The sequence below is a fragment of the Paramisgurnus dabryanus genome, chromosome 6 (assembly GCF_030506205.2).
Source record: "Paramisgurnus dabryanus chromosome 6, PD_genome_1.1, whole genome shotgun sequence".
Lineage (NCBI taxonomy): Eukaryota > Metazoa > Chordata > Actinopteri > Cypriniformes > Cobitidae > Paramisgurnus > Paramisgurnus dabryanus.
In genome coordinates, this window is record NC_133342.1 from 11,951,558 (window position 1) to 11,978,533 (window position 26,976).

At 36.9% G+C, this 26,976-nt stretch overlaps 3 protein-coding genes and 1 long non-coding RNA gene across 5 annotated transcripts; all 4 read right to left on the reverse strand.

The window, feature by feature from the left end:
- Positions 1-4,907: 4,907 nt before the first annotated feature.
- LOC135747761 (uncharacterized) lies at positions 4,908-9,511 on the reverse strand. Its single transcript, XM_073815103.1, has 14 exons — positions 9,502-9,511; positions 9,402-9,434; positions 9,264-9,314; positions 9,148-9,180; positions 9,009-9,059; positions 8,893-8,925; positions 8,753-8,803; positions 8,637-8,669; positions 8,499-8,549; positions 7,322-7,354; positions 6,903-7,072; positions 6,198-6,262; positions 5,968-6,068; positions 4,908-5,152 (listed from the first exon to the last, which is right to left on the reverse strand). Exons 1-14 carry the CDS (start codon positions 9,509-9,511, stop codon positions 5,028-5,030), a joined length of 840 nt encoding a protein of 279 aa, XP_073671204.1. The 3' UTR covers positions 4,908-5,027.
- A 5-nt stretch (positions 9,512-9,516) lies between these two features.
- LOC141282328 (uncharacterized) lies at positions 9,517-10,105 on the reverse strand. Its single transcript, XR_012336924.1, has 4 exons — positions 10,061-10,105; positions 9,806-9,889; positions 9,657-9,689; positions 9,517-9,568 (listed from the first exon to the last, which is right to left on the reverse strand). It is a non-coding gene; the product is annotated as an uncharacterized lncRNA (long non-coding RNA).
- A 5,791-nt stretch (positions 10,106-15,896) lies between these two features.
- On the reverse strand, positions 15,897-20,588 carry LOC135748635 (uncharacterized). Of its 2 annotated transcripts, XM_073815071.1 has the most exons (16): positions 20,409-20,588; positions 20,192-20,333; positions 19,319-19,971; positions 19,018-19,226; positions 18,758-18,877; positions 18,649-18,696; positions 18,457-18,540; positions 18,293-18,358; positions 17,498-17,549; positions 17,367-17,417; positions 17,178-17,222; positions 17,026-17,087; positions 16,866-16,938; positions 16,420-16,573; positions 16,128-16,238; positions 15,897-16,019 (listed from the first exon to the last, which is right to left on the reverse strand). In XM_073815071.1, exons 3-9 carry the CDS (start codon positions 19,518-19,520, stop codon positions 17,505-17,507), a joined length of 774 nt encoding a protein of 257 aa, XP_073671172.1. In that variant the 5' UTR covers positions 19,521-19,971; positions 20,192-20,333; positions 20,409-20,588; the 3' UTR covers positions 15,897-16,019; positions 16,128-16,238; positions 16,420-16,573; positions 16,866-16,938; positions 17,026-17,087; positions 17,178-17,222; positions 17,367-17,417; positions 17,498-17,504. The 2 variants fall into 2 exon arrangements, with proteins under 2 accessions (XP_073671172.1, XP_073671171.1); XM_073815070.1 differs by having other exon boundaries at positions 17,498-18,358.
- On the reverse strand, positions 19,924-25,082 carry LOC141279832 (uncharacterized). The gene is made up of 9 exons (XM_073815104.1): positions 25,032-25,082; positions 24,460-24,631; positions 22,541-23,845; positions 21,356-21,495; positions 21,070-21,274; positions 20,878-20,982; positions 20,409-20,602; positions 20,208-20,333; positions 19,924-19,971 (listed from the first exon to the last, which is right to left on the reverse strand). The coding sequence occupies exons 2-9, from the start codon at positions 24,629-24,631 to the stop codon at positions 19,924-19,926; spliced, it is 2,295 nt and encodes a 764-aa protein (XP_073671205.1). The 5' UTR covers positions 25,032-25,082.
- Positions 25,083-26,976: the final 1,894 nt, after the last annotated feature.

Sequence of the window (26,976 nt, forward strand, 5' to 3'; positions counted from 1 at the left end):
ATCCTGTAATACACACAGGTTGCATTATATCAGTGTCAGTGAGTTAAGCCTCCTATAACCCTTTGTTCAATGTAACTTGTAGAGTGCCATGTAGCGACGGATCAAACGGACACTCATGTCAAGCTTGATGAGGACACAGTCAAAGCTTTAAAAGCTAAACTGAGAAGTTAACAAAATTCTAATGCATATGTTCATTAATTATTGGTTAATTTTGTATATATTCTGTTTCCTTTTCACAGACCTTGTGATTAAGTCTTCAGTGTCTGAATGGCAAGAAGAAGTGACCCTCCATTTAAACTGCTCTGTGTTTTGGTTCAGCCATTTGTAGGTTTATCTCGAGTTAGTTCAAATGCACTTCTGCATTTGTCCAGTAACTTTTTGTTTAGAGAATTACATCATTATGATTATATAATTATTCAATGGTTGCATATTCATAGTGTACTTTTCATATTGATGTATTAATGTTCCACAATTTGATAAAAGTAGCTCATTGCATTTCACTGATCTTTGTTTTATATTGTAAAATCATTTCAATAGCAGTAAATACATACTTAGTTGTTTCTTTAACATTTAGTTGTTAATGATGGAAGAAACCGGTTCGTATGTATGAATACAGAATAGGTATCATTTTAGAATGAGTTAAAACATGTTTTGGTGGCAAACATGCAGGTAAAATAGTACATGTATAACATTCTAATAGTAAACTTGACTGTAATTCAAATGTCACATACAGTACATTAGAAATGATTTATTTTATGTATACAAATGTGTGGGCAATATATTATTATTTCATTTTGTTTGCTATATTATTTATGTAATATTATTATATCTGAAATTATTAAATTACATTTATAAATGTTTAAAAGGTGGGTTCAAATGTGCTTCAAGTTGTAACTGAATACAATTTTAGAAAATAGCACAGTTGAGTACACTTAGATTGTCTTAAGTTTGTCTTAACAAGTAAATACTACTTTTTAGTATATTAAGCACAATTTACTGCACGAAAATGAAGAGCTTTTGGTACCTTAAGGTTGTGAACTTAAAGTGTATTTTAGTGAACTTTTTCACCTGGGAATACATTTGGTATATTATTTTAACATATAAATATAAATAAACACTACTAGTATATTTTAAAGTAGATTCGTAAATGTTTAAAGGTGGGTTCAAGTTGTAATTAAAGATATTTTTTTAAATACAGACCTAGTATGTTAAAATTACATTTTAGTTCAACTTCATGGTATCTCAAAAAAGCACAGTTGAGTACACTAAGATGGTTTTAAGTTCATCTTAAAAAGTACTTAATACTACTTTTTAGTATACTAAGTTCAAAATTAGTGTGTGAAAATAGAGCACTTTTAGTATAATGTGGAAAGTGTACTTAAATAGTGTATTTTAGTGAACTTGTTTCACCTGGGAATACATTTGGAATATTATTTTAACATATCATTAGTATACTTTAAAGTATATTTAAAAATGCTTAAAGGTGGGTTCAAGTGTACTTCAAGTTATAATGAAATATATATTTTTTAAATACAGACATAGTATGTTAAAAATACATTTTAGTTCAACTTCATGGTGTCTCAAAATAGCACAGTTGAGTACACTAAGATGGTATTAAGTTCATTTTAAGAAGTACTAAATACTACTTTTTAGTATACTAAGTTCAAAATTAGTGTGCGAAAATAGAGCACTTTTAGTATATTGTGGAAAAGTGTACTAAGTGTACTTAAATAAAGTGTATTTTAGTGCACTTTTTTTCACCTTTTAAAAGACAAATCCATTTGGCAGCCAAACAAGTCACTACTGTTTTAGTCAAAGTCAATGCAGGGTCTCAGTACAAGGGTCACAGCTTACTCTTAGTTCCTAATGAAGAGCCTTCACTGCCAGAAGGAGTTGTCATTGAAGAGGGATTAGTTACTGTCCCTGTTGACAGACCCTCAGTCCTGCCAGTGCCCATAGCAAATACCAATAACTATGCTGTTACTCTAGGTCGTCGAGCAGTCATAGGTCATCTCCAAACCATAAAATGTACACTTCCTGTGAACACAGAACAGGCAAATGAAGATAATGATAGTGACAAACCAAAAGTAAAGGCTAATGTGAGCAGTGATGATTCAAAGACACAAAAGCCTAGCCTATGGGACCCCCCAGTTCCCTTGGACCATTTGAGTGAAGCACAGCAAGAAACGGTGAGAGAGGAGTGTCATGCCTTTGCATACAATGAAGATGATATTGGCTGTATTCCTTCCCTGAACCTGCATATCACACTTAAAGACACCACACCTGTAAACAAAACATACATGTCAGCCCCAAAACCATTACATCAAGAAGTAAAAGAGTACTTACAAGATCTGTTGAATCGTGGGTGGATCACCAAATCCCGTTCACCTTATGCATCACCTGTTGTTTGTGTGAGAAAAAGGGATGGGACATTAAGATTGTGCTGTGATTACAGAGAGCTGAACAGAAAATCAGTACCGGACCGACATCCAATTCCAAGAATTCAAGATATGCTGGACTCCCTGATAGGCAGTTCCTGGTTTTCGGTGCTGGACCAGGGTAAAGCATACCACCAGGGGTTTTTGGACGTGGAAAGCAGGCCCCTGACTGCCTTCATAACCCCTTGGGGATTATATCAGTGGGTAAGGATCCCGTTTGGCCTTAGTTCGGCACCTGCTGAGTTTCAGCGAAGTATGGAGGAGTGTCTCGTAGGCCTTCGGGATGTTATATGTCAGCCCTACCTTGATGATAATCTCGTACACAGCCCTAGTTTTGAAGACCATGTTGACCACCTCAGGGCTGTGTTACGGAGATATCAGCAGTACGGTGTGAAGCTCAGTCCGCGTAAATGTGAGGTCTTCAAAAGAAAAGTACGATTCCTGGGACGCCTGGTGTCAGGTGATGGATACAGTATGGATCCGGCTGAAGTGGCTTCTGTACAAGCTTTAAAAGAAAGAGTTCCCACAACTGTAGGTGATTTGAGAAAACTGCTTGGATTTCTCTCATATTACCGTGCATATATACCTGATTTTTCCAAACTGGCAAACCCCTTTTATCAGCTGTTATCTGCACCACTGGCATCACCTGTGAAAAATAGAGTAACAGGAACATGCATCAACAACAAACGCAAAGGTGGTCTTTCATCAAACACGCCGATACAGTGGACCCAAAGCCACCAAGAGATACTGAACTTTCTTGTTAATAAACTGACGACCCCACCAATCTTGGGTTATCCAGATCTGACCCAACCGTTTATCTTACATTGTGATGCATCACAAGAGGGACTAGGTGCCGTGTTATATCAACGGCAACGCAGTCAGTTGGTGGTGATTGGCTATGCTTCCAGAACCCTAACCCCACCTGAGAAGAATTATCACCTCCACTCAGGGAAGTTAGAGTTCTTAGCATTAAAATGCAGTAGCACCTCAATGCAGTACACGAGATCCAGGGGGCAGAGTTGGATCCAGATCCAAGGGGCGGAGTTAAATCCAGATCCAGGGGGCGGAGTTGGATTTCCTTCCACTGCATTCTGATTGGTCAACAGATTCCCCACACTTCGTACTTGTTGTTGCTCTATCTTTTCCGCATCGAGTCGTAACTAGTTAGTTATTCTTTTGATGTAAAAACAAACTTGCCGAAAACAAATATTAAAGTTTTTAATAGTTACAAACACTGTAGTTTATACGTTGTGGTAATTTGTATAAAATACGTGGCTATTGTCCACCACTACGTACTTACACGTAATGGTGGACAATAGCCACGTATTTTATTAATTTGGAGAAACGTTTAAATATAACGTTAATCTAAAACAAAAAATGGTGGACAATAGCCACGTATTTTATTAATTTGGAGAAACGTTTAAATAAAATCTAAAACAAAAAAGATTACTTACAAATTTCGTAGATTCACTGTATTCTTTGATTGGCTGATCTTTAACCCCTTTCAGTAGTCCACATGCACTTTGATTTCCAATACTTAAGTATATTAATTAGTAGGCACTTAATTCAAGTTTAAATTCAAGTAGAGAATATGTGCTTTTTTCACTACTGATTATGACACTGTATGTGATTAAATTATAGCAGCACTAATTATACTTATAAGTGACTTCACAAGAGCATCTGACTTCATTTAAATAGCATAAGAGCATATCACTTACATAAATGCATGCAAAATGTATTACCAACGCAATTAAATTGGAAAAAAAAAGTTTATTAACACACGAGGTAAAACAGACATTTTGAAAACAGTAGGGAAACTTTGAAGGCAAAACATAAGGAAAACGACATTGGGAGCACACAGAATTAGACCAACATTACAGGGAAACCACAGGACATTCACAATTAGCTATTCATTCATCCATCCCCAGCAAGCAATTTTGCGTCTAATAGACGTCTAGTAGCCGTCTAAACACCCCCCTGACGTCTAGGCTAAAACAGGGCTAATTTTGGGCTGTCAGTGAAAATCTAGTAGACGTCTATCATAGCCCAAGAATAGACTAGTCATTAATTAGACGTCTATTAAACGTCTACATGTATATGTCTAATAGACGGTGAATGCAGGTCTAGGCTAAAACAGGGCTAATTTTGGGCTGTCAGTGAAAATCTAGTAGACGTCTATCATAGCCCCAGGAATAGACTAGTCATCAAATAGACGTCTATTAAACGTCTACATGTATACGTCTAATAGACGGTGAATGCAGGTCTAGGCTAATAAAAGGCTAAATTTGGGCTGTCAGTGAAAATCTAGTAGACGTCTAACATAGCCCAAGAATAGACTACTAATTAAATAGACTGTAATGGCTAAAGAAATCTTTGTAATCCAATATAACAGGTTCTCATAAACGGCAATCATACAAAGAATTTAAAGCATTTATTACAAAAAAAATATATTTAATACAACATAAATGTACATTAGTCAATATAACAAACACAATTAACCACTTTTACAGCCTAACATAAAAAAATGAATACAAAAGAATAAATTACAAAATAAATTATAAAATTACGTATAAACTCAACTAACTGTCTTTATTCATTGTATTTACTTTTATATCCCCCGCCCCCCGTCCTCCCTGGAGCTTGTTTAAAATGACCCCCAATTGCAGACTTTACTTCCAACTCTGTCGCTTCTGGATAGTTGTTTAGTATTGCGTCTGCCAAATAAGAAAAGAATGTATAAGACAAGCATTTTCACTTTGTTAATTATGACAGTCTGCCTCCCAAGCCAAATAGAATGACTATGGCTGGGCAGAAGTAAAGATTTAAACTATATAATTTATGTAAAATTAAACACTTAATGATTAAAGAGAAGAATAAACACTGTTTGTGACTGTCTGCTTTTTATTTTTTTATTTAATTCCTGATCATTTATAACTAAAAAAAGTGAATAATGAAGAAATTCATAAATTTTGACAGGCATTACCACAAACACAAGTGCATCTCTCTCGCTCTGTGTGTTAAATTATGTTTTGGAACTAGCAACAGAGGCTTAAAGGCAGGGTATCGGATTTGATCCAGAATCATTGTTATCATGCTGGTTGAAAGTCTCCGCACATCCTGATAATAATCGCTACGTTATGTTGTCTTAATGTATTTGCACAAATTTGTATCTGTGGACCAAAACATTTTCAACAAATAATTTAACTCTGAACGGAATCAATACATTGACGTATGTTTTGCTACTCTTCTGTGAACTTAATTTGCATCATAGATCAACAGCGAGTTCACATCCACTTAACACCAGTAACTTTACTGAAGACTTTTGTATGGGTGTGGTAACCATGGTATAAGCAAAAAGTATTTGAATGTGGTTCTTATAATTATTAAGGCGTTACCACCTTTTTAAATTGACTGTCATCATTTACTTCTCACACACCCTAATATCCTATTAAAATAAACTTTTCATCATGTTAAAAAACATGTTACATTTTACACCATTCAGCCTTAAAACACACACAAATACACTTACCCTTAATAACGGAGAACAGTGCCGTTTTTTCGAACGCTTTCTTAAGCAATGGACCACCCCCTTTCATATTAAATTGTGACATCAGGGAATTTTTTAAAACTCTAAAATACAAAAGACAATAATATTAACAGTTGCATACTGACTTTTCAAAATGATAAAAGAATTCATATTTGCAGATTTGTGTTGTGACCACAATGTCCGATTAATATTGCATTTGTTCTAGAACTAACCTGTCCAGCATTCTCCTTGCACTGTCTTTCAGGTTTCTGCCCCCGATTTGGCACAGCTTAAACACCTGAATAGCACATGCCTTTGTTAGTACTTGGGACCTAATACTACAGCAGCATCCATATTGTCTGAAAGCCAATGTTGACATTTGAAAATCACCTAAAATACACACCCCTACACCAATACAATCTGGACCTTCTTTTGAGTGACTTGCCCCAGACATACACAAACCAGGCAACGATGTTGGTTAGTATACACGACCCTTACCGCTGATTGGCTACCTGCAAGTTTTCCGTCAGTAACACAATTTAAACATTCCAAAAGACTGAAGGCCTCTAATGCGGCTTTCACATAGGAAGCTCACCGCTGGGTTCAAGCAGCCAAGTGATTTGTGCTCTGCTGGCAGACCAAAGTATGTGGGGTTTTCAATAAATTACTACAGTGTTTATATTTGGGCAATCGAAATGAATGGGTTTCATAGCACAGCGCATCGCATCCTATGTGAAAGCCGCATAACTCCATATGGAAAAATGTGTAATGGTAAAGCACAACTGACAACATTACTGTAAGTAACAGTTATAGCTACTGCCGTTACTAAAAAGCAGGTTGATCCTCATTGTACATAGACTAATATATTTACTGCCACAGTTTGATAAAATTTTTGTTTAATTTGCTTTAAAGAGTTTTGCTTAAGAGTGTTTTTTTACCATTGCTGCCTGGGTCCGCTGACTTTCCAGTTGCTTTTCGAGGTTTTGGAACTCTTCCTCGGTGGCCATTGTTGACAGGTGGAAATCTGTGTCAGGTTCCACTCTGCGTCCAATTCTCCTTAATTCTTCCTTGATTTCCACGAGCAGCAGAAGCACCTTTCTTTGTAATTCTAAATGCAAAAAAGCATTGTTTTACTTTCAATTAACTTAAAAAGATAGCATCACATCACTTATGCCACCTACATCCAAAGAAGTTTACATGAAAAAAAAATCTCTGCCTCCACATGTGTAGGAGGTAACAAGGACAGGGGCATGGCATCAACCAACAGATGAAACAAAGTGGAGACCCTTTACTTAGTCCTAGGGTCGTGATCCACAAAAATACACAAATATTTCAGTAACAATTCACTGATACTTACTTTTGTCTGACATGGGAAACTTGTCTTGCCTCTCTAAAAAAAAACAAAAAAAAAATGTGATACACAATAAATATCATAATAAAATAATTTTATCAAATTATTCTGAACAAATTAAGAGTATAGTACTGCTATGTTGCCCCTTAAATTTACATCCATTTGTACAATGCAAACACTGAAAAAACTTCTGCCGTGTTTACAGTATGTCTTATAAACATTAAACATGAAAACTTTGTATTGTTTTTCATTTGCTATAAACATTAAACTATGCTCGATAATTAGGGGATGAAATTGTCCCTTAAAGCATCATGAAATCCTGCTGTTTCAGCTGCAGTATAACTATCATTTAAAAAAGCAAACTCAATAGGCGTGGACGCTGTGAGAAGAACGGCGAGGAGTGTGTAAGGCACCTGAATAGTGTAACAAACAGATTTACTAAGAATAGCTGTATTTCAGAAATAATGAAATTTTATATATTTCATTTATATAAAGGTTAAGTGTTGAAAAACTGTATAAAACTCTATAAAACGGTCATAGTTGAAATAATAGCGTGTTTGAAGACAAGAAAGAGTCCTCAGGTACCTCCCGTAGGTCATTTAATTTGCCTATCATAGCTTTCGTACAAATACATAGTTGATGGTGAGTTTAATCCTAACAGCATCGAGCAGAAATCATCCAATGCATTTACAGAGTTTACATTTTATTTTACAATACAGAATCGCGTATCCAAGTACAATTGTGGTGAGCCTCAGACCCTCTCGGCTGCATGGAGCGCGTGTACACACAAAAGCGAAACATCTTAGCATTGGTTAGAACACACCATCTCATAAATAATAATAATAATAATAATAATAATAATAATAATAATAATAAAACAACAACAACAACAACGTGTTATTTTTACAATGCCACTTCAAAGCTTGTGACGTTAGCACTATATGGAGTTTAAACCAGAAGACAAAAATATCACAAAAAAGATAAAAATTACGTAGTTTTCACAATATGTTAAAATTAAAAGATGCTGACATTGTATTCTATGATGTGTAACAACTAACAGTGTTAACATCTAAAAAATGCTGGTTCGGGTTCCATGACGCTTTAAATACATAAAAGTAAAAAAGCACACAGTTTTAATTTAGAAAATACTCAAGCTTACCATGCCAAATAGTTTCATACTAACCTTGGGAATATCTCCTTTGAGGAGTTCTCGGTTGGTGTGTGTTCTTGTTTGCTGTAATGTCAAAAAAAGTATTAATTTTGAACTATTTGATCACCCAATAAAATCTCAAATTTAAGTCTTTGCAATCCTTCAAGTTACCTTGTGGTGTTTCTTCAGACTCGCCAAGGTCCCCTGCAATTGAAATCAAGTTCGAGTATTCAGAAAAATTCACATCTGTTTATAAAACGTCTTCGCAAACGCAGGTCCATACTAACCTTGGGAATATCTCCTTTGGGGAGTTCTGGATTTGCGTGTGGTCTTGTTTGCTGTAATGACAAAAAAAAAGTATTAATTGTGAACTATTTGATCACCTAATAAAATCTCAAATTTAAGTCTTTGCAATCCTTCAAGTTACCTTGTGGTGTTTCTTCAGACTCGCCAAGGTCCCCTGCAATTGAAATCAAGTTCGAGTATTCAGAAAAATTCACATCCGTTTATAAAACGTCTTCGCAAACGCAGGTCCATACTAACCTTGAGAATATCTCCTTTGGGGAGTTCTGGATTTGCGTGTGGTCTTGTTTGCTGTAATGACAAAAAAAAGTATTAATTGTGAACTATTTGATCACCCAATAAAATCTCAAAATTAAATCTTTGCAATCCTTTAAGTTACCTTGTGGTGTTTCTTCAGACTCGCCAAGGTCCCCTGCAATTGAAATTTAGTTTGATTATTCAGAAAAATTCACATCTGTTTATAAAACGTCTTCGCAAACGCAGGTCCATACTAACCTTGGGAATATCTCCTTTGGGGAGTTCTGGATTTGCGTGTGGTCTTGTTTGCTGTAATGACAAAAAAATTATTAATTGTGAACTATTTGATCACCCAATAAAATCTCAAAATTAAATCTTTGCAATCCTTTAAGTTACCTTGTGGTGTTTCTTCAGACTCGCCAAGGTCCCCTGCAATTGAAATTTAGTTTGATTATTCAGAAAAATTCACATCTGTTTATAAAACGTCTTCGCAAACGCAGGTCCATACTAACCTTGGGAATATCTCCTTTGGGGAGTTCTGGATTTGCGTGTGGTCTTGTTTGCTGTAATGACAAAAAAAAGTATTAATTGTGAACTATTTGATCACCTAATAAAATCTCAAATTTAAGTCTTTGCAATCCTTCAAGTTACCTTGTGGTGTTTCTTCAGACTCGCCAAAGTCCCCTGCAATTGAAATCAAGTTTGAGTATTAAGAAAAATTCACATCTGTTCATAAAGCGTCTTTGCAATTAATTGTGGGCTATTTCACCACAAAAAAAGGTGTATGCAGTCAGACTGACCTATCTCTTTTGGGTTGCAATTATAAGGGGTTGAGGTGCACGATGGTAAGGGTAAGAAACGACCCCTAAATGTTTGCTTTGTCCCTGTAACAGAAAATTTTACATTTGTAATACATAAGTAACAGCAGAGTATTGAAGTTACCTAAAAAATGTTAAACAACAAGATAAGTCATTAATTAATTTCCAAATAAAGCACTTCTACTCTCCTTAAATTATCAAAAAAATAAAAAGGTCACATAGAAAGGCACATCTTACTTTTTGGCGTTTCAATTTTTGTGGAATCCATAGATTGTGGAGTGCCTTATAGAGTAGTGAAAAGCAACATATTAAAATGTAAATCAATAATACAATTTAAGAGGAAATTTAAAAAATACATAATTACGCACCAATCTTGCATGTCTTACACTGGTATTCAGTAATATTGTTTGTCGACTATCATAATAAGCATAATTAAAAAAATATATATATATATTTATATAGATATATTTATTTTTTTACTTTGTTCAAGGATTGGCGAAAGGTGTTGTCCTTGTTGACTACCTACAAAGAAAAAAAGTCAATCAAATGAAGATATGATCTCAGGCCATCGTAACATTAGGAATAGCATGCAAATCTGGAGGTAAATTCAGAGTACTAGTCATGATGATATGAAATATGTGCATTTATATTCACGAGTCTACTTACTAGTCATGGCAGAAGGTAGTGTGGAAAAAAGATCCTCCGAAAAATTTTGAAGAGGGTCTAGCAATAAATAAATAGTAATAATGAAATTAGTTTCAGCAAAGTGCTTAAGCAAGAATACCTGTCTTTAATTCACCCACTCTAGTGCCAGCCATGAAAGAAGACTAAAGTTATGCAAATAAGGCATTGTAATTTTGCAGCTTTATAGTTCTCTGTTGCTCAAAGACAGAAAGTTATACGATAAGAAGGCAAGTGATTGAAAAGCAAAGCTTTCATCTTGTCTTAGGGAGAAAAACTATAAATAATGAACTTACTCTTTCTTGATTTCACCTTACTCCCATGAACACTGGTTGCTACAAAGAATATTTTTTGGCATTAGTAAATACTAATAGTTTCTAAAGAAACATTAACTAATTTTGAAAAGGGTAATTAAAAATAAACAATGATAACTAAAATATTTATTATACCATAATGCTGCATTTACCTGGGGCAGCTTTTGAGGCAGGGGCAGCTTTTGAGGCAGGGGCAGCTTTTGAGGCAGGGGCAGCTTTTGAGGCAGGGGCAGCTTTTGAGGCAGGGGCAGCGCCATATTTATTAGGCGGTAGGGGGAAAGTAGAAACTTTAAAATGAAAGAAATACAAAAAAACTTAACATTACAAAATGTAATGTAAACATTGACATTTTCATACAAAAAAGGTAACAATTCTTATAAGGTAATCATATCCTATGCAAAATCATTTAATGGATGAAACAGCCAAAGAGCTCAGAGCCTGGGCTGTTATTATTTCATCCTATAAACTTTAACACATTAGGTGATTGAAACCGCCTAGTAAGAAGTTGAAAATCCTTAAAGATTTTCTGATGCACATTTTCTTTCTTTTTTACAATAGCTTTAAAAAAAAAAAAAAATCTACCACGGGGCTTCTTTGGGGGTGGAGATGGCAGCACGGACTCAGATGAGCTCATGTCTAAAATAAATTGCAATATGGTCATAGTATTAATAAATACATTGATCATTTAAAATGCATAAACAAAGTTGCTGTGGAAACTGAAAGATGAATAATGTAATTACCTTGTACATACTCCTCATAACGTTTTTTTTTTGGAGCATGTCTCAGTCCTTGGGACATAATGGCCTGTGATGGGACAAATAAAAGATTGGTAAAAATGTGTTCACTCTTTAAAAAACAACAACAACGAATGCCAATCTTATATGTAAATACAACAATGACAAACTCAAATATCAGGAATAGACAAGTTATTATATTAGTTGACGCCGGCAAAATTCTCACCCAGAAATGTAAACTTACAAGATAGGAACAATCATCAATTAATCCTTAAAGTCATGAAGGAGTGGGAATATGGAAAATCCCTGTGCATGTGGTAAGCACACAGCCTTCCTATGCAGATCCGTTGTCTCCAGAAGCTTCCTCTTCATTCGGTTTAGGTCACTGCTCTTCACGTACACAATGTTAATCATCGTTGACTCGCAGGGTAGATCAAATAGCTGCCTCGTGACCTCTGGGTCAATAACATCCACAACCAACATTCCATTCACCCGCTTTTCTCTCACAAAGACAATGTGCTCGGAATCTAACATGAAGCAGTTATTTGGTGCCTTTGTTGATATGGAGTACGGTTTGCACCTCTGTTGGTTCGGGTGTTGCTGTGTGTTTGCCTTTTCTGACAATCTTTTAGTAACCTGAGCCACTGGATTTTTGCTATTTCGAACCAATTTTTTATGGACTGAAGGTGGTTCTCAAACGGAAAGCAGGACAACTGATTTAATGAGCAATTAAAGTTAAAAACATCGTCAGCAATGTGTTTGATCGAATGGATGTTGTATGTTGTGAAAGTGTCCCCATAGAGTTCAGCACTGGTATCCACAAAGTGCTCCAGCAGGTTTTGGGCATATTCCTGGTAGTGTCCTCTTCGGGCATCATTCTCATCTAAAAGAATGGACATTCCAACTGTTAATGACAAGAAGTGATGATAATGGTCCGGAGACAGAACATCCTTCAACACAAGTGGTCCAGTATACAACAGAAATTGCCGCAGTTCTGTTGCTTTCCAGCGATCAAGTTCAGTCAATGATCTAGGCTGCCTGGCAAACTCTGCCGGCATAGCACCTTTCAGATGTACCAATGTCTCAGAGATTTTTTCACTCTGCACCTTTTGCAACCTGCAAACTACTGGGCCTCGCAATAAAAAGATGAGTAATCTTTTTACAGCTCCAAGAAAAACAAGATGCATGTGGTCAAGAGGAAACTGTGTGACGCATCCGATTCCTAGTTTGGCTAGAGGTGTAAGTTCCTTCTGATGATTTGGATACTGCAAACGACTGAATTTCTCATCAGTGGTTTCTCACAAGATCCTTTATCTAAGTGGACAACTCTTCCCTCAACTGAAGTGCCCAGTGACAGACAACGCTCACATCCATGCAAAGCATTATGGCTTTTGATGCACTTTAGATATGCTCTTGCTGGAGCATCACATACAAATGCACGCAGTGTTACCTTATGCACTATGGTTTTGTGTGTGACACCATTTTGCATAAGATGCTGCAATTCTGCTATTAAATCACTGAGATATTCATTAATTGGGTCAGGCTTGCTATTGCCATAATAAAGAGCAACCAGAAATGGATCAGCTTTATGAAATTTTGCAAGAATTGGCCAAAAATGGGTTTTACTGGACTTGAATATAGGCAGACCGTCAATGTTTATTGTAAGGTCTATACTGCCGGTAAATGACGAGTTATGGGAAAGGTATTGGAGAATTCCCAGCTCTAAGCCATGGTATGTGTACTGACCACCACAAATATTTTTTACTTCAAGCCCTGATGGGGTTTGTAAGAGTGTTCTGCTGTCTCTTGGAAGTGTATGTCCATGTCTTCTCAAGATTCCAAGAAGCCCGTTTAGCGCAGCATGCGTTTGATTTGTTGTTGTTGCCCATTCTGCCAAATCTTTACTTAATGATGGCGGGTCGTCTGAATCTGAAGGTTCAAGGTCTGTATTAGAGTCACTGGAATCAACAGTTTCCTTGTAACCATAGTCAGTATCATGAACAACTGAATCATCTACAGTTGATGGACCCTCTTCAGCATCAACTTCCAAAAAAGGACCCTCCTAAGACGAAAGTCCTTGTGTAAATGTATCCTCCCCAGAAACATCTCCTTGCACATCTTGATACTCATTCAAGCTGCTACTGGATGCAGCAAGAGCATCAACTCGGTCCCTTAGTCGACGCCACTCTCTAAGGTATTGTGGATCCATTACTGTTGATTATGACAATAAAAGTAACATTTTCATTGAGCATGTAACACCGTTAACACAAAACATGTCTGACTACTAACATCAAATGATATAAAATGAGAAAGTATTTTATATTAATGATTATCATTTAACTGAAGGTGAAAAATTCTTTAATTTCACTTGTAATAAAGAATGGTTTTTAAAAAGTTACGTTTCTTTTAAGTATTAGAAACAAATGAGTCTGAGCAGATTAAGATAGAGCTTAAACACATGTTTTTAGCCACCATTTTCTATTAGAAAAACAAGATAAACTATTGGAAAGCTGCTTTTATTTTTTGTGGGAGTTATTTAACGTTACTGTTAATTAAAGTTTTCTGTTACGTTATATTTATGGCTGTGCTTTGTGGCCTTTATACAGGATAACTTGCAATAACCATTGTCTTTCTCTACAACATTATGTATAACTTCAAAAGTTAAAGTCTTTATATACCACTGTTTGTTTGTAAAGAACGATATTGTTTAGGGCAAAGTACATGCATATAACGTTACTTCACTTTACTGTTTGCCGCTGCCAATACATTCTTATATTTTTTATATTGTCCTATGTGGAGCACTTAGGAAACAATGATGTTACGGTGCACGTGTATGTAGCAATTTAAGCTAACTACAACATGGCTTGCTCTGTACTATTACCCGCTAGAATGTCACGATTCTTACCACAAACAAATAATGTACATGCATTTTAAACACATGTAAAATTTAAATGAAAAACACTTACCAATTTCGTGGAATTTGCAGATAACGATTAAGAGATACCACCTGGATAACACTCCAATAACTCTGATGATGTCGAAAGACTTTAAAATGGTGGAAAGTTCCTCGCTAGATTTGCCACATTTCTTTTTCAAGTCTCGCGTTGCAGGTAGGCATGTTACGGTACCGCTGCCATCTAGCGGTCTGGAGTTTTAACTGCATCTTGTTTAACTTTGAAATATGGTAATCGAATGTCATAGGCCTATGCGCGACAGCAAAAAAGCGCTAATTTAGATTTTTAGTTGCGTTTTATGACATGATGACATCATTGACAATCATCACACAAGGCAAAAATGGGAAACATTTTAAACACAATTATGTTTATTTAAATTCACTGGATTTATTTAGGTGGACCAAAATCAGTGGGGACGGACTGTAACGTTATACGAGCTAAATCGGTGTTAGTCACAGGTTGGGTATATAGAATGTAAAATAAATAAAACCAAACACCTTAAATTTACTGGTGACTTTGCATACATGATGAAATACCGTACTGGGTTAATCGTGGTTTATTCGTAGTCGGTCTATTTATGAGCTAAATTGTGACTACGTACAGACGATTCATAAAACACTTTAAAGAAATGAAACAAAATACCTAAATCGCTTTGAACTTTGTTTACATGATGAAATATCATACATCTCACAAATCATTTTTGCAAAAAAAACATGTAATAAAATGTATGGTTATTTCTGGGCTAAACGTGGTTTATTCGTAGTCGGTCTATTTATGAGCTAAATTGTGACTACGTACAGACGATGCATAAAACACTTTAAAGAAATGAAACGAAATATCTTGTAATCGCTGTTAACTTTGCTTACATGAGGAAATATCATACATCTCACAAATCATTTTGTAAAACAAGATGTAATTAAATTAATGGCTATTTCTGGGCTAAACGTGGGTTATTCGTAGTCGGTCTATTCGTGAGCTAAATAGTGGCTAAGTACAGACGATTCATACAACACTTTAAAGAAAGGAAACAAAATACCTTAATCGCTTTGAACTTTGTTTACATGATGAAATATCATACATCTCACAAATCATTTTGGCAAAAAAACATGTAGTTAAATTTATGGTTATTTCTGGGCTAAACGTGGTTTATCCGTAGTCGGTCTATTTATGAGCTAAATTGTGACTACGTAGAGACGATGCATAAAACACTTTAAAGAAATGAAACGAAATACCTTGTAATCGCTGTTAACTTTGCTTACATGATTAAATAGCAAACATCTCACAAATAATTTAATAAATTTATTTGAGCTAGAAGTGGGCTAGGCACAGCCCGGCTATATCGGGTCTATACTGAAACGAGACGTTGAAATGACGGCTATTGCTTGCTGGGTCCATCCATCCATCCTTTCACACTGGTCAGCACAGATTTCACAGAACTCGCTGCAGAAGCCTGGGTGGGTGTCTTCGCTGATTATTTTAAAAAGTTCCCCCCTTCTTCCTCGACCTATATATCCTGTGGGTTAGCAAAGAAAGGAAATTATTTCAATGTTCATTATTTTTTAAATGTTTTAATTCATCATTGAAAGCCACACACTCCATGGCAACAACCAACAATGCATACCTGGAGTGCAGTGTTTGTAGATGTCTCTACATTGACTACAAGTTTCCAGCGTGTACATTTTGTAGAACTCCGCCTTGTAGTATGTGGAGAAAACAGTCCAATTTGTGACACCTGTACACATAAAACATTTTCTTTTTAAACCACAAATTCAAAAATACACAATGCTTGAACTCATTAACCAGCCAATCAAGCAAAAATCACATACATTTTTAGGGGATTTTTATAAAAATATGTAACTTAAGTTATGCAAAAACTCTTGACTGCACAGTGTTAACAAGCAATTAATACTTACTGTCAAGCCAAAGAAAATGGGCTCGTCTCCTGAAGCCTTCCCGTGTCACAAGGTCCCTGAAGCGAGTGCACACAAGGGCCAGCTTCAAAATTGCCTCATCACCCTCCTGGAGAACCACATCAATAAAAATGTCTTCCAGAACAGATGCTGGAAGCTGTCAGCAATAAACAGAAAAGAGAAATATAAAACAAAAGAAACTGGCCAAAAACTCAAATTCTTCAATTTATGTATTTGTCTTAGTTTTTGGTATATATGCATGTAGTGGGTAAAAAGTAAGGGATGACAGCCAGACTGTTTTTATTGTGAAGTCTAATCTAACAGGGTGATTGTGAAGTCAGGTTGTGTAAAATCCACATACTCCCTGTACAAGGAATATAAACACTGGTATCCTGTGAGATAAAATTTCTACAATGTAAAAATTGCTAATGACTTGTCAGACATTATACCATAAGAATCCAGTTGTCCTTGGAACAACCATGCATGTAATCCACTTGATCCTTCTTGAGGCTTGAGGCTTCCCTATAACACAGTAAATGGTTTAAAAAATAAAACAAAGAAACTGAAAACTTTGGAAAGACAACATTGTTTTGCAAATCTGATTCTCACCTTTCATGACCCATACACAATGCTAGGTTCAGCTAGCACTCTCGAATTAAAGGGATGTCAGTCTAAGGAAACAAACAAAAAAAAACCATCCAAAACTAAGACAAAATGAAACAGTCATCAAATAATTTCTGTAATAAATTAAAGGCTCTTACCTGGGTAAAATCAAATGGCCACTCAAAAGTAATGTATAGTGCATACTGCAACACATAAGATACATTTATTTTTAAATTATATATTTCCTAGCACTTACAAATTCTTCCTATATCCAGTGCCTTTGGGGATTGCATTAGTGGCATTAAGTAATTAAGTAAGGTTAACTTGGAGCTTCATTTGTAACATACCATTAGCATGAACACTCCACAATCCAAGGTAATTCTCTGAGATGGAATATTCTGACAAAATACAAAAACATAATATATACCTTTTGATGACAGTTGTCAGAAAACAGTGTTGAATGCTGAGGGCAACGTACCTTGTTCTTAACGAGTTGCCAGTTTCCAGCTACCAATTTTATTGCGATCATGCTTCAAAAGAGAACAGATACAGGGTTAAAACTTGTAGGATCCAACTCTATAGGTCCACTATTTGGATTGCAGTAGCAAGTTTGGCGCGTTCTTTATTCTCTACTGTTATAGTTCTTTCAATGCCATTCTAGTGGTTGACTAGGCCTAAACCCACATAGTGCTTACTTTAAAAAAAAATGAAATTTACAAGAATTATAAGAATAATAGTTACATTTCTAAATAAACCACCCTGGCTCAGTCTTTATGATAAAGAGAGTTGGATCTTTTACGCAAGGACCATCTCAACAAACATGCAAACATTAAAAAGAACAAACACTGAACAGCAGATGACAAAGAACAGTCCCAAACCTCGCACTGAACAGGGGACAAAGAACAGTCCCAAACCTCGCACTCAACAGGGGACAAAGAACAGTCCCAAACCTCGCACTGAGCAGGGGACAAAGAACAGTCCCTAAATATTAGAAGAAAACCTGAACATGGACACATAATATGCCTGCCCAAAACCACAAGGGTCGGATGAATCAAGAATGTACATCCTTTTAAGTTTGGGCTTCATGACCTGTAAATATATGTAAATCAATCAAAACAATGTTGACACACTAGTGCATTGGTGTTGTACAGCTCACGTTGGAATCTACAAACCTACTGCTTACTCACTCCTTATTAGTAAAACTGTAGCATGTCTGTCTTCAACACCCATTTAAAATGCTTAAAAGATGACACAATTGACAGTCAAAACTTACACACAAGTGCCAGTGTCCAGGTGTCCATACTGGAAAAAGGATGCAGTCTTTAAGTGCTGCATCTGCCTGTTGGTGAGCAAATTACACAGATCAAAGTTGATAGTGTAGAGTACAAACACATCTCTTTGCTTAAATTTTAATTATATGAAGTAATAACCACTGACTGGTAGTGACTCAAAAGGGTCTAGGCAGTGAGGTGGACTCCAACATGCCAATACATAGGAATCCACAGCAAGGACATCTAATCCCTAATATCAGATGAAAGTGGTTAAGTATAGCTTTATCAAAACCATAACTTTCAGAAAAACCTATTGCTTTCACATAAGGTATTAAATGTAAACGAAATCATAACATACCTTCTGTCTAGCAAGGTAGCATATCAAGGAAAGACAGCAGTTTACAACCTAGGAAAAGAATAATGTTAGCACAGGCAAACCTTAATGGAACCATATAAATGTTACTTACCGTTGCCTCCAGTTCACAATTGGTTACCAGACCAACACAGTCTGCTCTTCTTAAGACTGTTGTGCCGATAGAACAGACTACTTCGTCCTGTGGCTTTGTGCAATCTAACACACAGTCATGCTGGAAAATAAACAATACATATCAGCACTCTCCACAATTTCCTCAATCCCACAATTAAGTTATTATGTGGTGAATGAACAAGTGTTGGTGAAATCATGACAATCAACAGGTTCATTGAACACTGTCAAAAAGAAAATTACCAAAGTTGTCGTGCCTTCCCAGCGCCGGAAGTCTTTTATTTCCCTTTCCGCATGCATCAACCTAACCACGGATCCAGGTGTCCCAGCCGAGGCTGTGGCGGCAGGTGTCCCAGCCGAGGCTGTGGCGGCAGGTGTCCCAGCCGAGGCTGTGGCGGCAGGTGTCCCAGCCGAGGCTGTGGCGGCAGGTGTCCCAGCCGAGGCTGTGGCTACTGGGGTAACACCAATAAAATGAGAATTGTAATATAACCAACAGAAAAGTCATTACAGGAATCAAAATGTATAAACAAATGAACTGAGTTACCCATTATTATTTGGCCATGTACATTTAAATGCAACTGAGAATTTTGTGGTACAATCTTTCTGATCCCATCTTCTATCTTCTTATTTTGTTTTGTGTTGTAATGCTGTAGTATATTTCGCATCAGGAAAATGTGTCCAGATGGAGTGAGTGTGTTGAGAAAGTCATTGTTTTTTCTCATGTCAGAAAAAAGCTGTTCAGACATTGACTGTTCACCCAGCCAGCCAATTCTGGGACTATCTGAATTTTACGCAGTGCATCTCGAGCATCTTTTGTGTTATTTTCATGAAACAGATCGTAAAGTGCATAATGTTCAGCAGAACCTGTAACAGGGTGACAATTTTGGTCCACGTTGTCCTTCTTTTCCTTCAACCAAAGGAGGTTTACTTTCAGTTGACCCTCAGTGGCTAATGCGATATTTTCTGGAGTACATGTAGGCTCTTTTAGTCGTCCCTCGTAAGGTCTGAAAGGGATACATTCTGGCTGCCTTAGGTTAGTGTGTGTGGCTAAGCCCCTTGCAAAGTCATAGATATTGATATTCGGGAAATGTTTAAAAGATAAAAGACAATCTGCGTAGTCACGCGGAGACTCTGCCCGAAGAAGGAACTTCAGGGAATACACAACTCCACAGGGGCATGTGATGACTGCCCAACCCCCTAAAAAGAAAATCATTATGTTTTGGTTATGCCAATAAATATAAAATTCTAAGCTGTCTTAAACAAAATCTACATTGAAAGCAATACAGCAAGTCTCTTGAAAAAGAGATGTTGCCTCTCAAGAGGCTATACATAAATAAATTTAAATTGAAAATACCCCTATTAAACACAACACCATTCACATTACATGGACTAAAATATTTCTCAAAAGTAATCCTACCTGAAGCCCCCCAAACCTTCTGGAAGACCTTGTCATAAGATGACCTGTTTCTCATCTCCTGTCTAAGTCTTAGAACAAGATCCATTTTGGAACCTGATGGGTCCACGCCACATTGCTTGCAAAGGCGCCGCACCACATCCACCTGCAAATACGAGGTTGCAATAAAAAAAAGTATCCAATATATTGACATATGTAGAAAACCAAACAACATAATTACCTTAAGATTGGTAAGCACTTCTTCTAGCCTCTCTTCTGTAACTTGAAGTTCGGCATCTTCAGTAGCTGGTCTTGGGGCGTGCATCTTGGCATACTCAGTATTCAAAACTGTATCTTCTCTTCTGGTGTTAGGACCAATCCAAGGAGCACAGTAGTGGTATGATGGTGACACCAAAAAAGGATTTTGACAGGCACCTGAATTTTTTTTACTTTATGAATAAGTCGATATGAATATACATTTGGTTAGTAATTTCCCTTGCTCGCCGAGGGGCAGCACCAAGACGTTTTTACACCATATATTGTAGCATTGAAACACTTTATACCCAAATGTCAAAAAAGTTACTCAAATCAATGAACAGCACTAATAAAGCCCCATTCTTACAGATCATTAACTAAAAAAGTTGGTTTAGGGTTTAGTTACTCTTTAAACTTGTATGTCTAACTCTAACAGAAACAAAATAACTCCTTACTGCCCAACAGGCCACGGCAAACTACTTCGGCAGTCACGGATGTCCAAAAGTCTTTCAGATTGATTTGACCGTCGTACTCAGGTGGTGGATCAGGAATCTCACTCACTGTAATAAAAATTCTCAATGAAACAAAGAACGTGTGTATAGAAGGCTTTTAAGATTATTAAGTAGCTCTAATTTGATATGACCTACCAGGCATATTAAATGCCGCCTTTTTGTGAAGATCCATCACAACAACCGCTGGATGGTAGCCGCACTTAACACATGAGTATGCATAGTCATGGTCTGTTAGTGCTTCGAAGTGCATGTACGCATGAAGGATTTTGTCTTTACGTGGAAATTTCTGTTGTGTTGTGGTCTCCAAAACCTCAACAGCTCTGCTAATGGCATGATGAGTCTGTTTTGACAAGAATAGTTATTAGCATATCGATCATTTAAAAGAACACCATAAAAATGAAATCCTTTAATACCAGCAAACCTGGAGTGAATGGGGCAGGACAACACACATGTGTAATGACATCAGCAAATGGTCATCAAAATTGTGAAGACCTTCAGTCCACTCTTGATAGCGGTATTTTAGACCACAGTTGCTGCACATACGGTAGTACGTAGAAAATCCTGTAAAAAAAGTATTCATGAACATGGTGAAAGTATTTAAAATCACAAAAAAGTATTCATTCAGTCAGCTTAAAGGGGAATTCCGCCCTAAAACGGAATTTAGGGTGTTTTTTCGTTGTTAACGAGTCAAACTTTCATTTAAAAGCATATTTATGACTAAAGAGCAACATTTAAGATATTTAAGATTTTCGTTTTCTGGTAAACTGGCCTTTGAATGGGAGTGAATAGGGCATGTCGATTGAGCGCACAAAATCTCTATTTTTACAACACTAAGGAGGCTCGACACAACGTGATACTTTACTCGAAGTATCACGTGGGTCTCTACACATGAACGCGAGCATTGAGAACATTGTTTGTGTACACAGATTTTAGTAAAAGCGAAAAGTTTGGAACAACTTACCGTGCTGTTAAACTGCGTCCCGCCGCCATCTTGCCAGTCATGAGAAATCGATCTCAGAATGCGACATAAGGAGGAAGGAGAGTAAAGATGGATAGCTCCTAAAGCATAGTTCCATATAAATGCACGGATAATTTGTTGTTTTGTCTCAAGTGAAAAACAATATTGACCCTGTAGTTGAAAAGTAGCGTCCTATGGAGTCCATTCAATCGCATTCTGAAATCGATTGCTCATGACTGGCAATATGGCGGCGGGACGCAGTTTAACAGCACGGTAAGTTGTTCCAAACTTTTCGCTTTTACTAAAATCTGTGTACACAAACAATGTTCTCAATGCTCGCGTTCATGTGTAGAGACCCACGTGATACTTCGAGTAAAGTATCACGTTGTGTCGAGCCTCCTTAGTGTTGTAAAAATAGAGATTTTGTGCGCTCAATCGACATGCCCTATTCACTCCCATTCAAAGGCCAGTTTACCAGAAAACGAAAATCTTAAATATCTTAAATGTTGCTCTTTAGTCATAAATATGCTTTTAAATGAAAGTTTGACTCGTTAACAACGAAAAAACACCCTAAATTCCGTTTTAGGGCGGAATTCCCCTTTAACATAGTGATGTTACACTTATTAGGTAGATTTTACTCATACTTACCCTCAACAATGCCAGTGTATGTTATACACTTTCCTTTGGAAGTAATTAACACTGGCTCACTTAGGACCACATTGCCGGTACATTCTGCGCAAACAGTCTCCTTTGGCACAAGGTGTCTGGGAATGTCACTGATTGAAATTGAGCCTGTGACGTACTTCTGGGGGAGTTCGGCTGGCAGAGTTTTGTTTTTCATCAGGTAGTATACCATCTTTTTGAGACCTTCACCACTGGGGGGATATTCCTGAAAGGCATGTTCTTGAGCTAAGCCCTGAGTAGGTTGGTCGATGGGTGATGTAAACAACTCTCTGTGTACCTGGAACAGATGCCACTTAGCTATGTTTTTGTGCAAACACGATCTTCTTGGCTTTGCACAGGGACAATGCCATGTGTTACGAGTGCTGTCATATGAGGCAATAACTCTACCAAGTCTACTGTAGTATGAGACTTTGCTTTCATAGATGGAAATATATTTTTTTGAAGATGGACCTCCGATTGTCACCTCAACAGACAGTGGAACACCAGCTGCACTTGCTGATAGCTTGGCATCAATGCAGATTTTTTTGGCCTGTTCTCCAAAGACATTTGCAGCTATCATGTCTAACAGAACATCTTCCTCAAGGACAACAGGTGTCATGTTAGGCCATGGACAAAACTGCAACGACTTGAGGTGTATACACTCGAAGTGCTGAAAGCCACTTCGAGTGGCTAAGTCTGCATTGGTACTGCATTCATCTGTTTCACATACTACCACTGGATGTGAACCTGAGGTTTTTTTCTGAACATGGATTACAGAACACGGTCTGTAAAATGACTTTTCAACTGCATATATGCCACTAACTGGGTCTATGCACTGTGAAGGTAGGTGACGATTTTCGGTAACATCACAGATCTTTTTAGTGTGTTTTCTTTTAACATGAACATTTAGATTTTTCTTGTTGATGGTTACTCCACAGTGAACGCACTGCACTTTTTTCGGAATACGAACATTTTTGAGAACAGGCAGGGAATTTACAGGCAGGGAATTTACAGGCAAGGAGACTTCAGCAATAGCTGGTTCTTTGAAGGCAACTGCTGCTGCACTGGAAAGTATTGGTTCACTGGTGGCAACAGGTTCGCAGGTGACTATGGGTTCATTGATTGCAGCTGTCTCAACAGTGGCTGTTTCTGTAGGTGGAACTTGTCTTTTTGTGCATAATGCTAGATGTTTTATAAGCTGGACTTTTCTTATAACTGTGTTTGAACAGTAACAACAGTGAAAATGTGCCGGTTCTCTACACTGCAAGTTGCACTTGACAATAAGGAAATCTGAAAAAGATAACAAAATATACATATTTGAATTTTTATGTAAATAGAGGGATAACACTTTACTGAAAGTGGCAAGTCATGGTAATGTGGGCATGAAGTAACTGATTAAATTAACCAAAGATGTATTATTTGCATTAACCAAAGATGTATTATTTGCATGACTATATTACTTATGAAATAGACTAAAGAAGCATGCTAAAAAAAGGTCAACAATGTGTTATTGTATTGTTTAAGCATTACAACACCATGCAGTTTCCCGGACAGGGATTAGTTTAAAACAGGACTAGGCCTTAGTTTAATAAGGAAATATAACTAGTTTTAACAAATATGCCTTACTAAAAACATTACTGGCATGCATTTAAAGGCAAAACAAAGGGCACTGATGGATTTTAAGATATGTCAGTGCTAGTTGTTTTCAGTTTGGATAGCTCTTACATTTATTTTAGTCTAGGACTAGTCTAATCCCTGTCCAGGAAACCACCCCAATAAGGGTTACATAAACCAAATTAGGATAATAAGCAACCGATAACGTCAGTTAAATAATATCATTAATAACATTTATAATAATGAATAATGTTAACAATGACTTCTAATAAAAAACAATGCCAACTTGCCTTCATGCTGTACTGCCAAAGATAAGTGGTTGGAGACATGATTCTTAACCATGTGAAAGTTCGTGGTGGGTTTGAACACTTTTGGTCCGCAGAATGGGCAATGATAATTAGAGCAACAGCTCTGGCATCTCTGAAGGACAATCTGCCCATGTCGCAATACTGTTCTGTGCATCTATAAAGAACGTTAAATGCATTTCAAATGTTATTTATTGCCAAGTTAGCGATGCCTAACCTGGCTAGTGGGCATAAGCTACCCGAGTAACAATACAACATGTTAGCTTACCCTAGCTATAAACATATGAACATACGTATTATCCAAAGATAATTAGTTTAGCTAACTAGATAAGCCACCTCTAAGTTACATGTGCGTTTTAACGTTAGCGCGTTTAAAAGCGTTAACGGGTGGCAGTTTGCAGACTAACGTTAATTAAACATGTCTTGGCGTTATCAAAAAAGTATGGACAGGACATTGTCAAAACTTTAGCATATATGTAACTGTAATCATTACTTAAAAACACACACTAAATTTTTAATCTTTATCGACTATATTATTAATCAAAATGCAGACTTACATTGATGAGAACAAAATGGCGACCGCAGGCTACAACTTCACACCATGTGGTGATGGGGGCGGCGGCAGGGCGAAGTATATATAATGGGAGGGGATATAATAATCTGGATCCAACTCCTCCCCCTGGATCTTGTGTTCCGCAGTGAGGACCATCTCTTAAAATGGGCAATATGTGAACGTTTTCGTGATTATCTATATCACGCCCCCCATTTTACTGTTTATACTGATAACAACCCTTTGACTTATGTTCTCTCAACAGCTAAGCTGAACTCTACAGGTCATCGGTGGGTTGCAGAGCTGGCAGATTTCAACTTCTCCATCAAATATCGTCCTGGGAAAAGCAATGCAGATGCAGACGGTCTTTCTCGAATGCCAGTCGATATCAGTCAGTTGATGGAGGAGTGCACGCGCAGTGTGAGTCAAGAGGTCATTGGTGCATCTATCCAAGGAGTGCTGGTAGGAAAAGACACAACATTCGCCTGGGTCACTGCAATGCAAATGCAAGATATACAGATTAGCGATGCTATGGTGTCCTCTTTAGGCAAACCTCTCACACTGGAACAGATTCTAGAAAGCCAAAGAAAAGATCCTGTCATAGGTCGAGTTCTGCAATACATAGTGAAGAATCAGAAGCCATCCAAACAGACATTTAAAACAGAACCTCCAGATGTAAGAATTCTGTTGAGACAATGGCCAAAATTATACATGAATGACCATGGCATACTTTACAGAAAAACAGGTGAAAGAGATCAGCTGGTGTTGCCAAAAGAGTATCGCCAAACAGTGTTCAAAGAACTGCATAAAGAGATGGGACACCTAGGGGTAGAAAGGACAGTAAACTTGATTCGTGACCGGTTCTATTGGGCTCATATGCAGAGGGACACAGAACAGTTCATTGCTAATGAATGTGAGTGCTTAATGCGTAAGAAACCACATAAGCCAACCAGAGCCCCTCTCGTTCCCATTGTAACCAGGGTTCTAAATTAACTTTTTTGACCACCAGCCAAAGTGGCTGGTAACTTTTTAAAGTTACCAGCCAATCAGTATTTCCACTAGCCAAATTTTTCCCGGTGAAAATAAAAGAAATTTAGAGTGCCACTGAATGCAACAATGATTATTTTTTCTTTCAAATGCATGCAACAATCCTGACAAAACATGACAACATTTTTGTGATGAAACATAAGCTTTCTTCATTTCTCTGTTGATAGACATAAAGCTTTACTGGGGCACAGGCCCCCCATTTTTTGCTGACTTTTTTGAAAGCCTGCTGTGTGCAAGAAAGGGGCAACACTTCTTTACAATGTCCTTTGCTTAACCCACTATTCTACAGTGCAACAGGTACTGCGAAAGATAAATATGTTGTTAAAAATATTTAAGTGTAATCTTCAACATACCTAACATTATTAACATGTTTGGAGGCATAAATGGCATAACATGTTTGGTAATAATGACAGCAGAGAAATATTTTCTACATTATACAATGATAGCAATGATTGATAGCTTATTTTTACAAGAATATTTTAAGAAACCAGTCATTTTATGACTGCTATATTAAATAATTTCAGTCTTAGTTACTGCTAACTGTTATGTAAGTTAGTGTCCTAGTAAACTAAATATTAATTTCATATCTGAAAATATAGAACAGTATAACACATAAATCTGTTGATTTTCTCAGCAACAATGCAATTCTATAGACTTGACAAGAGGTTTCCTGAGATTTTTCCTCTAATGTTTGAGACCTGACAGGCTGAGGATGTTGTTTGTCTTACCTCCCTTTAACTCATCATCTCTCCTTTCTTCTTCCATTTCCCTGCTTTGCACAAAACATTTTTGATGTACATCTACAGAAGCCAATAATGATCGAGTCAAAATAAGATTATCAGTATTATTAAGAAACATACTTCTCGTCATGTTTTCATAAATACTCATTCGCGTGGCGTACGCTT

Coding starts and splice junctions, on each gene's coding strand:
- LOC135747761 (XM_073815103.1), bottom strand. Junction 9,181..9,263: donor CCAAAGGAGATATTCCCAAG/GTTAGTATGGAC, acceptor TTTCAATTGCAG/GGGACCTTGGCGAGTCTGAA. Junction 5,153..5,967: donor ACTGTTCTCCGTTATTAAGG/GTAAGTGTATTT, acceptor CTTATTTGGCAG/ACGCAATACTAAACAACTAT.
- LOC135748635 (XM_073815070.1), bottom strand. CDS start 19,520: ATGTCTGAACAGCTTTTTTCTGACATGAGAAAAAACAATGACTTTCTC. Junction 18,541..18,648: donor GCTACCTTGCTAGACAGAAG/GTATGTTATGAT, acceptor ATCTGATATTAG/GGATTAGATGTCCTTGCTGT. Junction 18,359..18,456: donor ACCCTTTTGAGTCACTACCA/GTCAGTGGTTAT, acceptor GCTCACCAACAG/GCAGATGCAGCACTTAAAGA.
- LOC141279832 (XM_073815104.1), bottom strand. CDS start 24,631: ATGCACAGAACAGTATTGCGACATGGGCAGATTGTCCTTCAGAGATGC. Junction 23,846..24,459: donor TTTGGCAGTACAGCATGAAG/GCAAGTTGGCAT, acceptor TATCTTTTTCAG/ATTTCCTTATTGTCAAGTGC. Junction 20,334..20,408: donor AAGTGCTTACCAATCTTAAG/GTAATTATGTTG, acceptor TCGTATTTGCAG/GTGGATGTGGTGCGGCGCCT.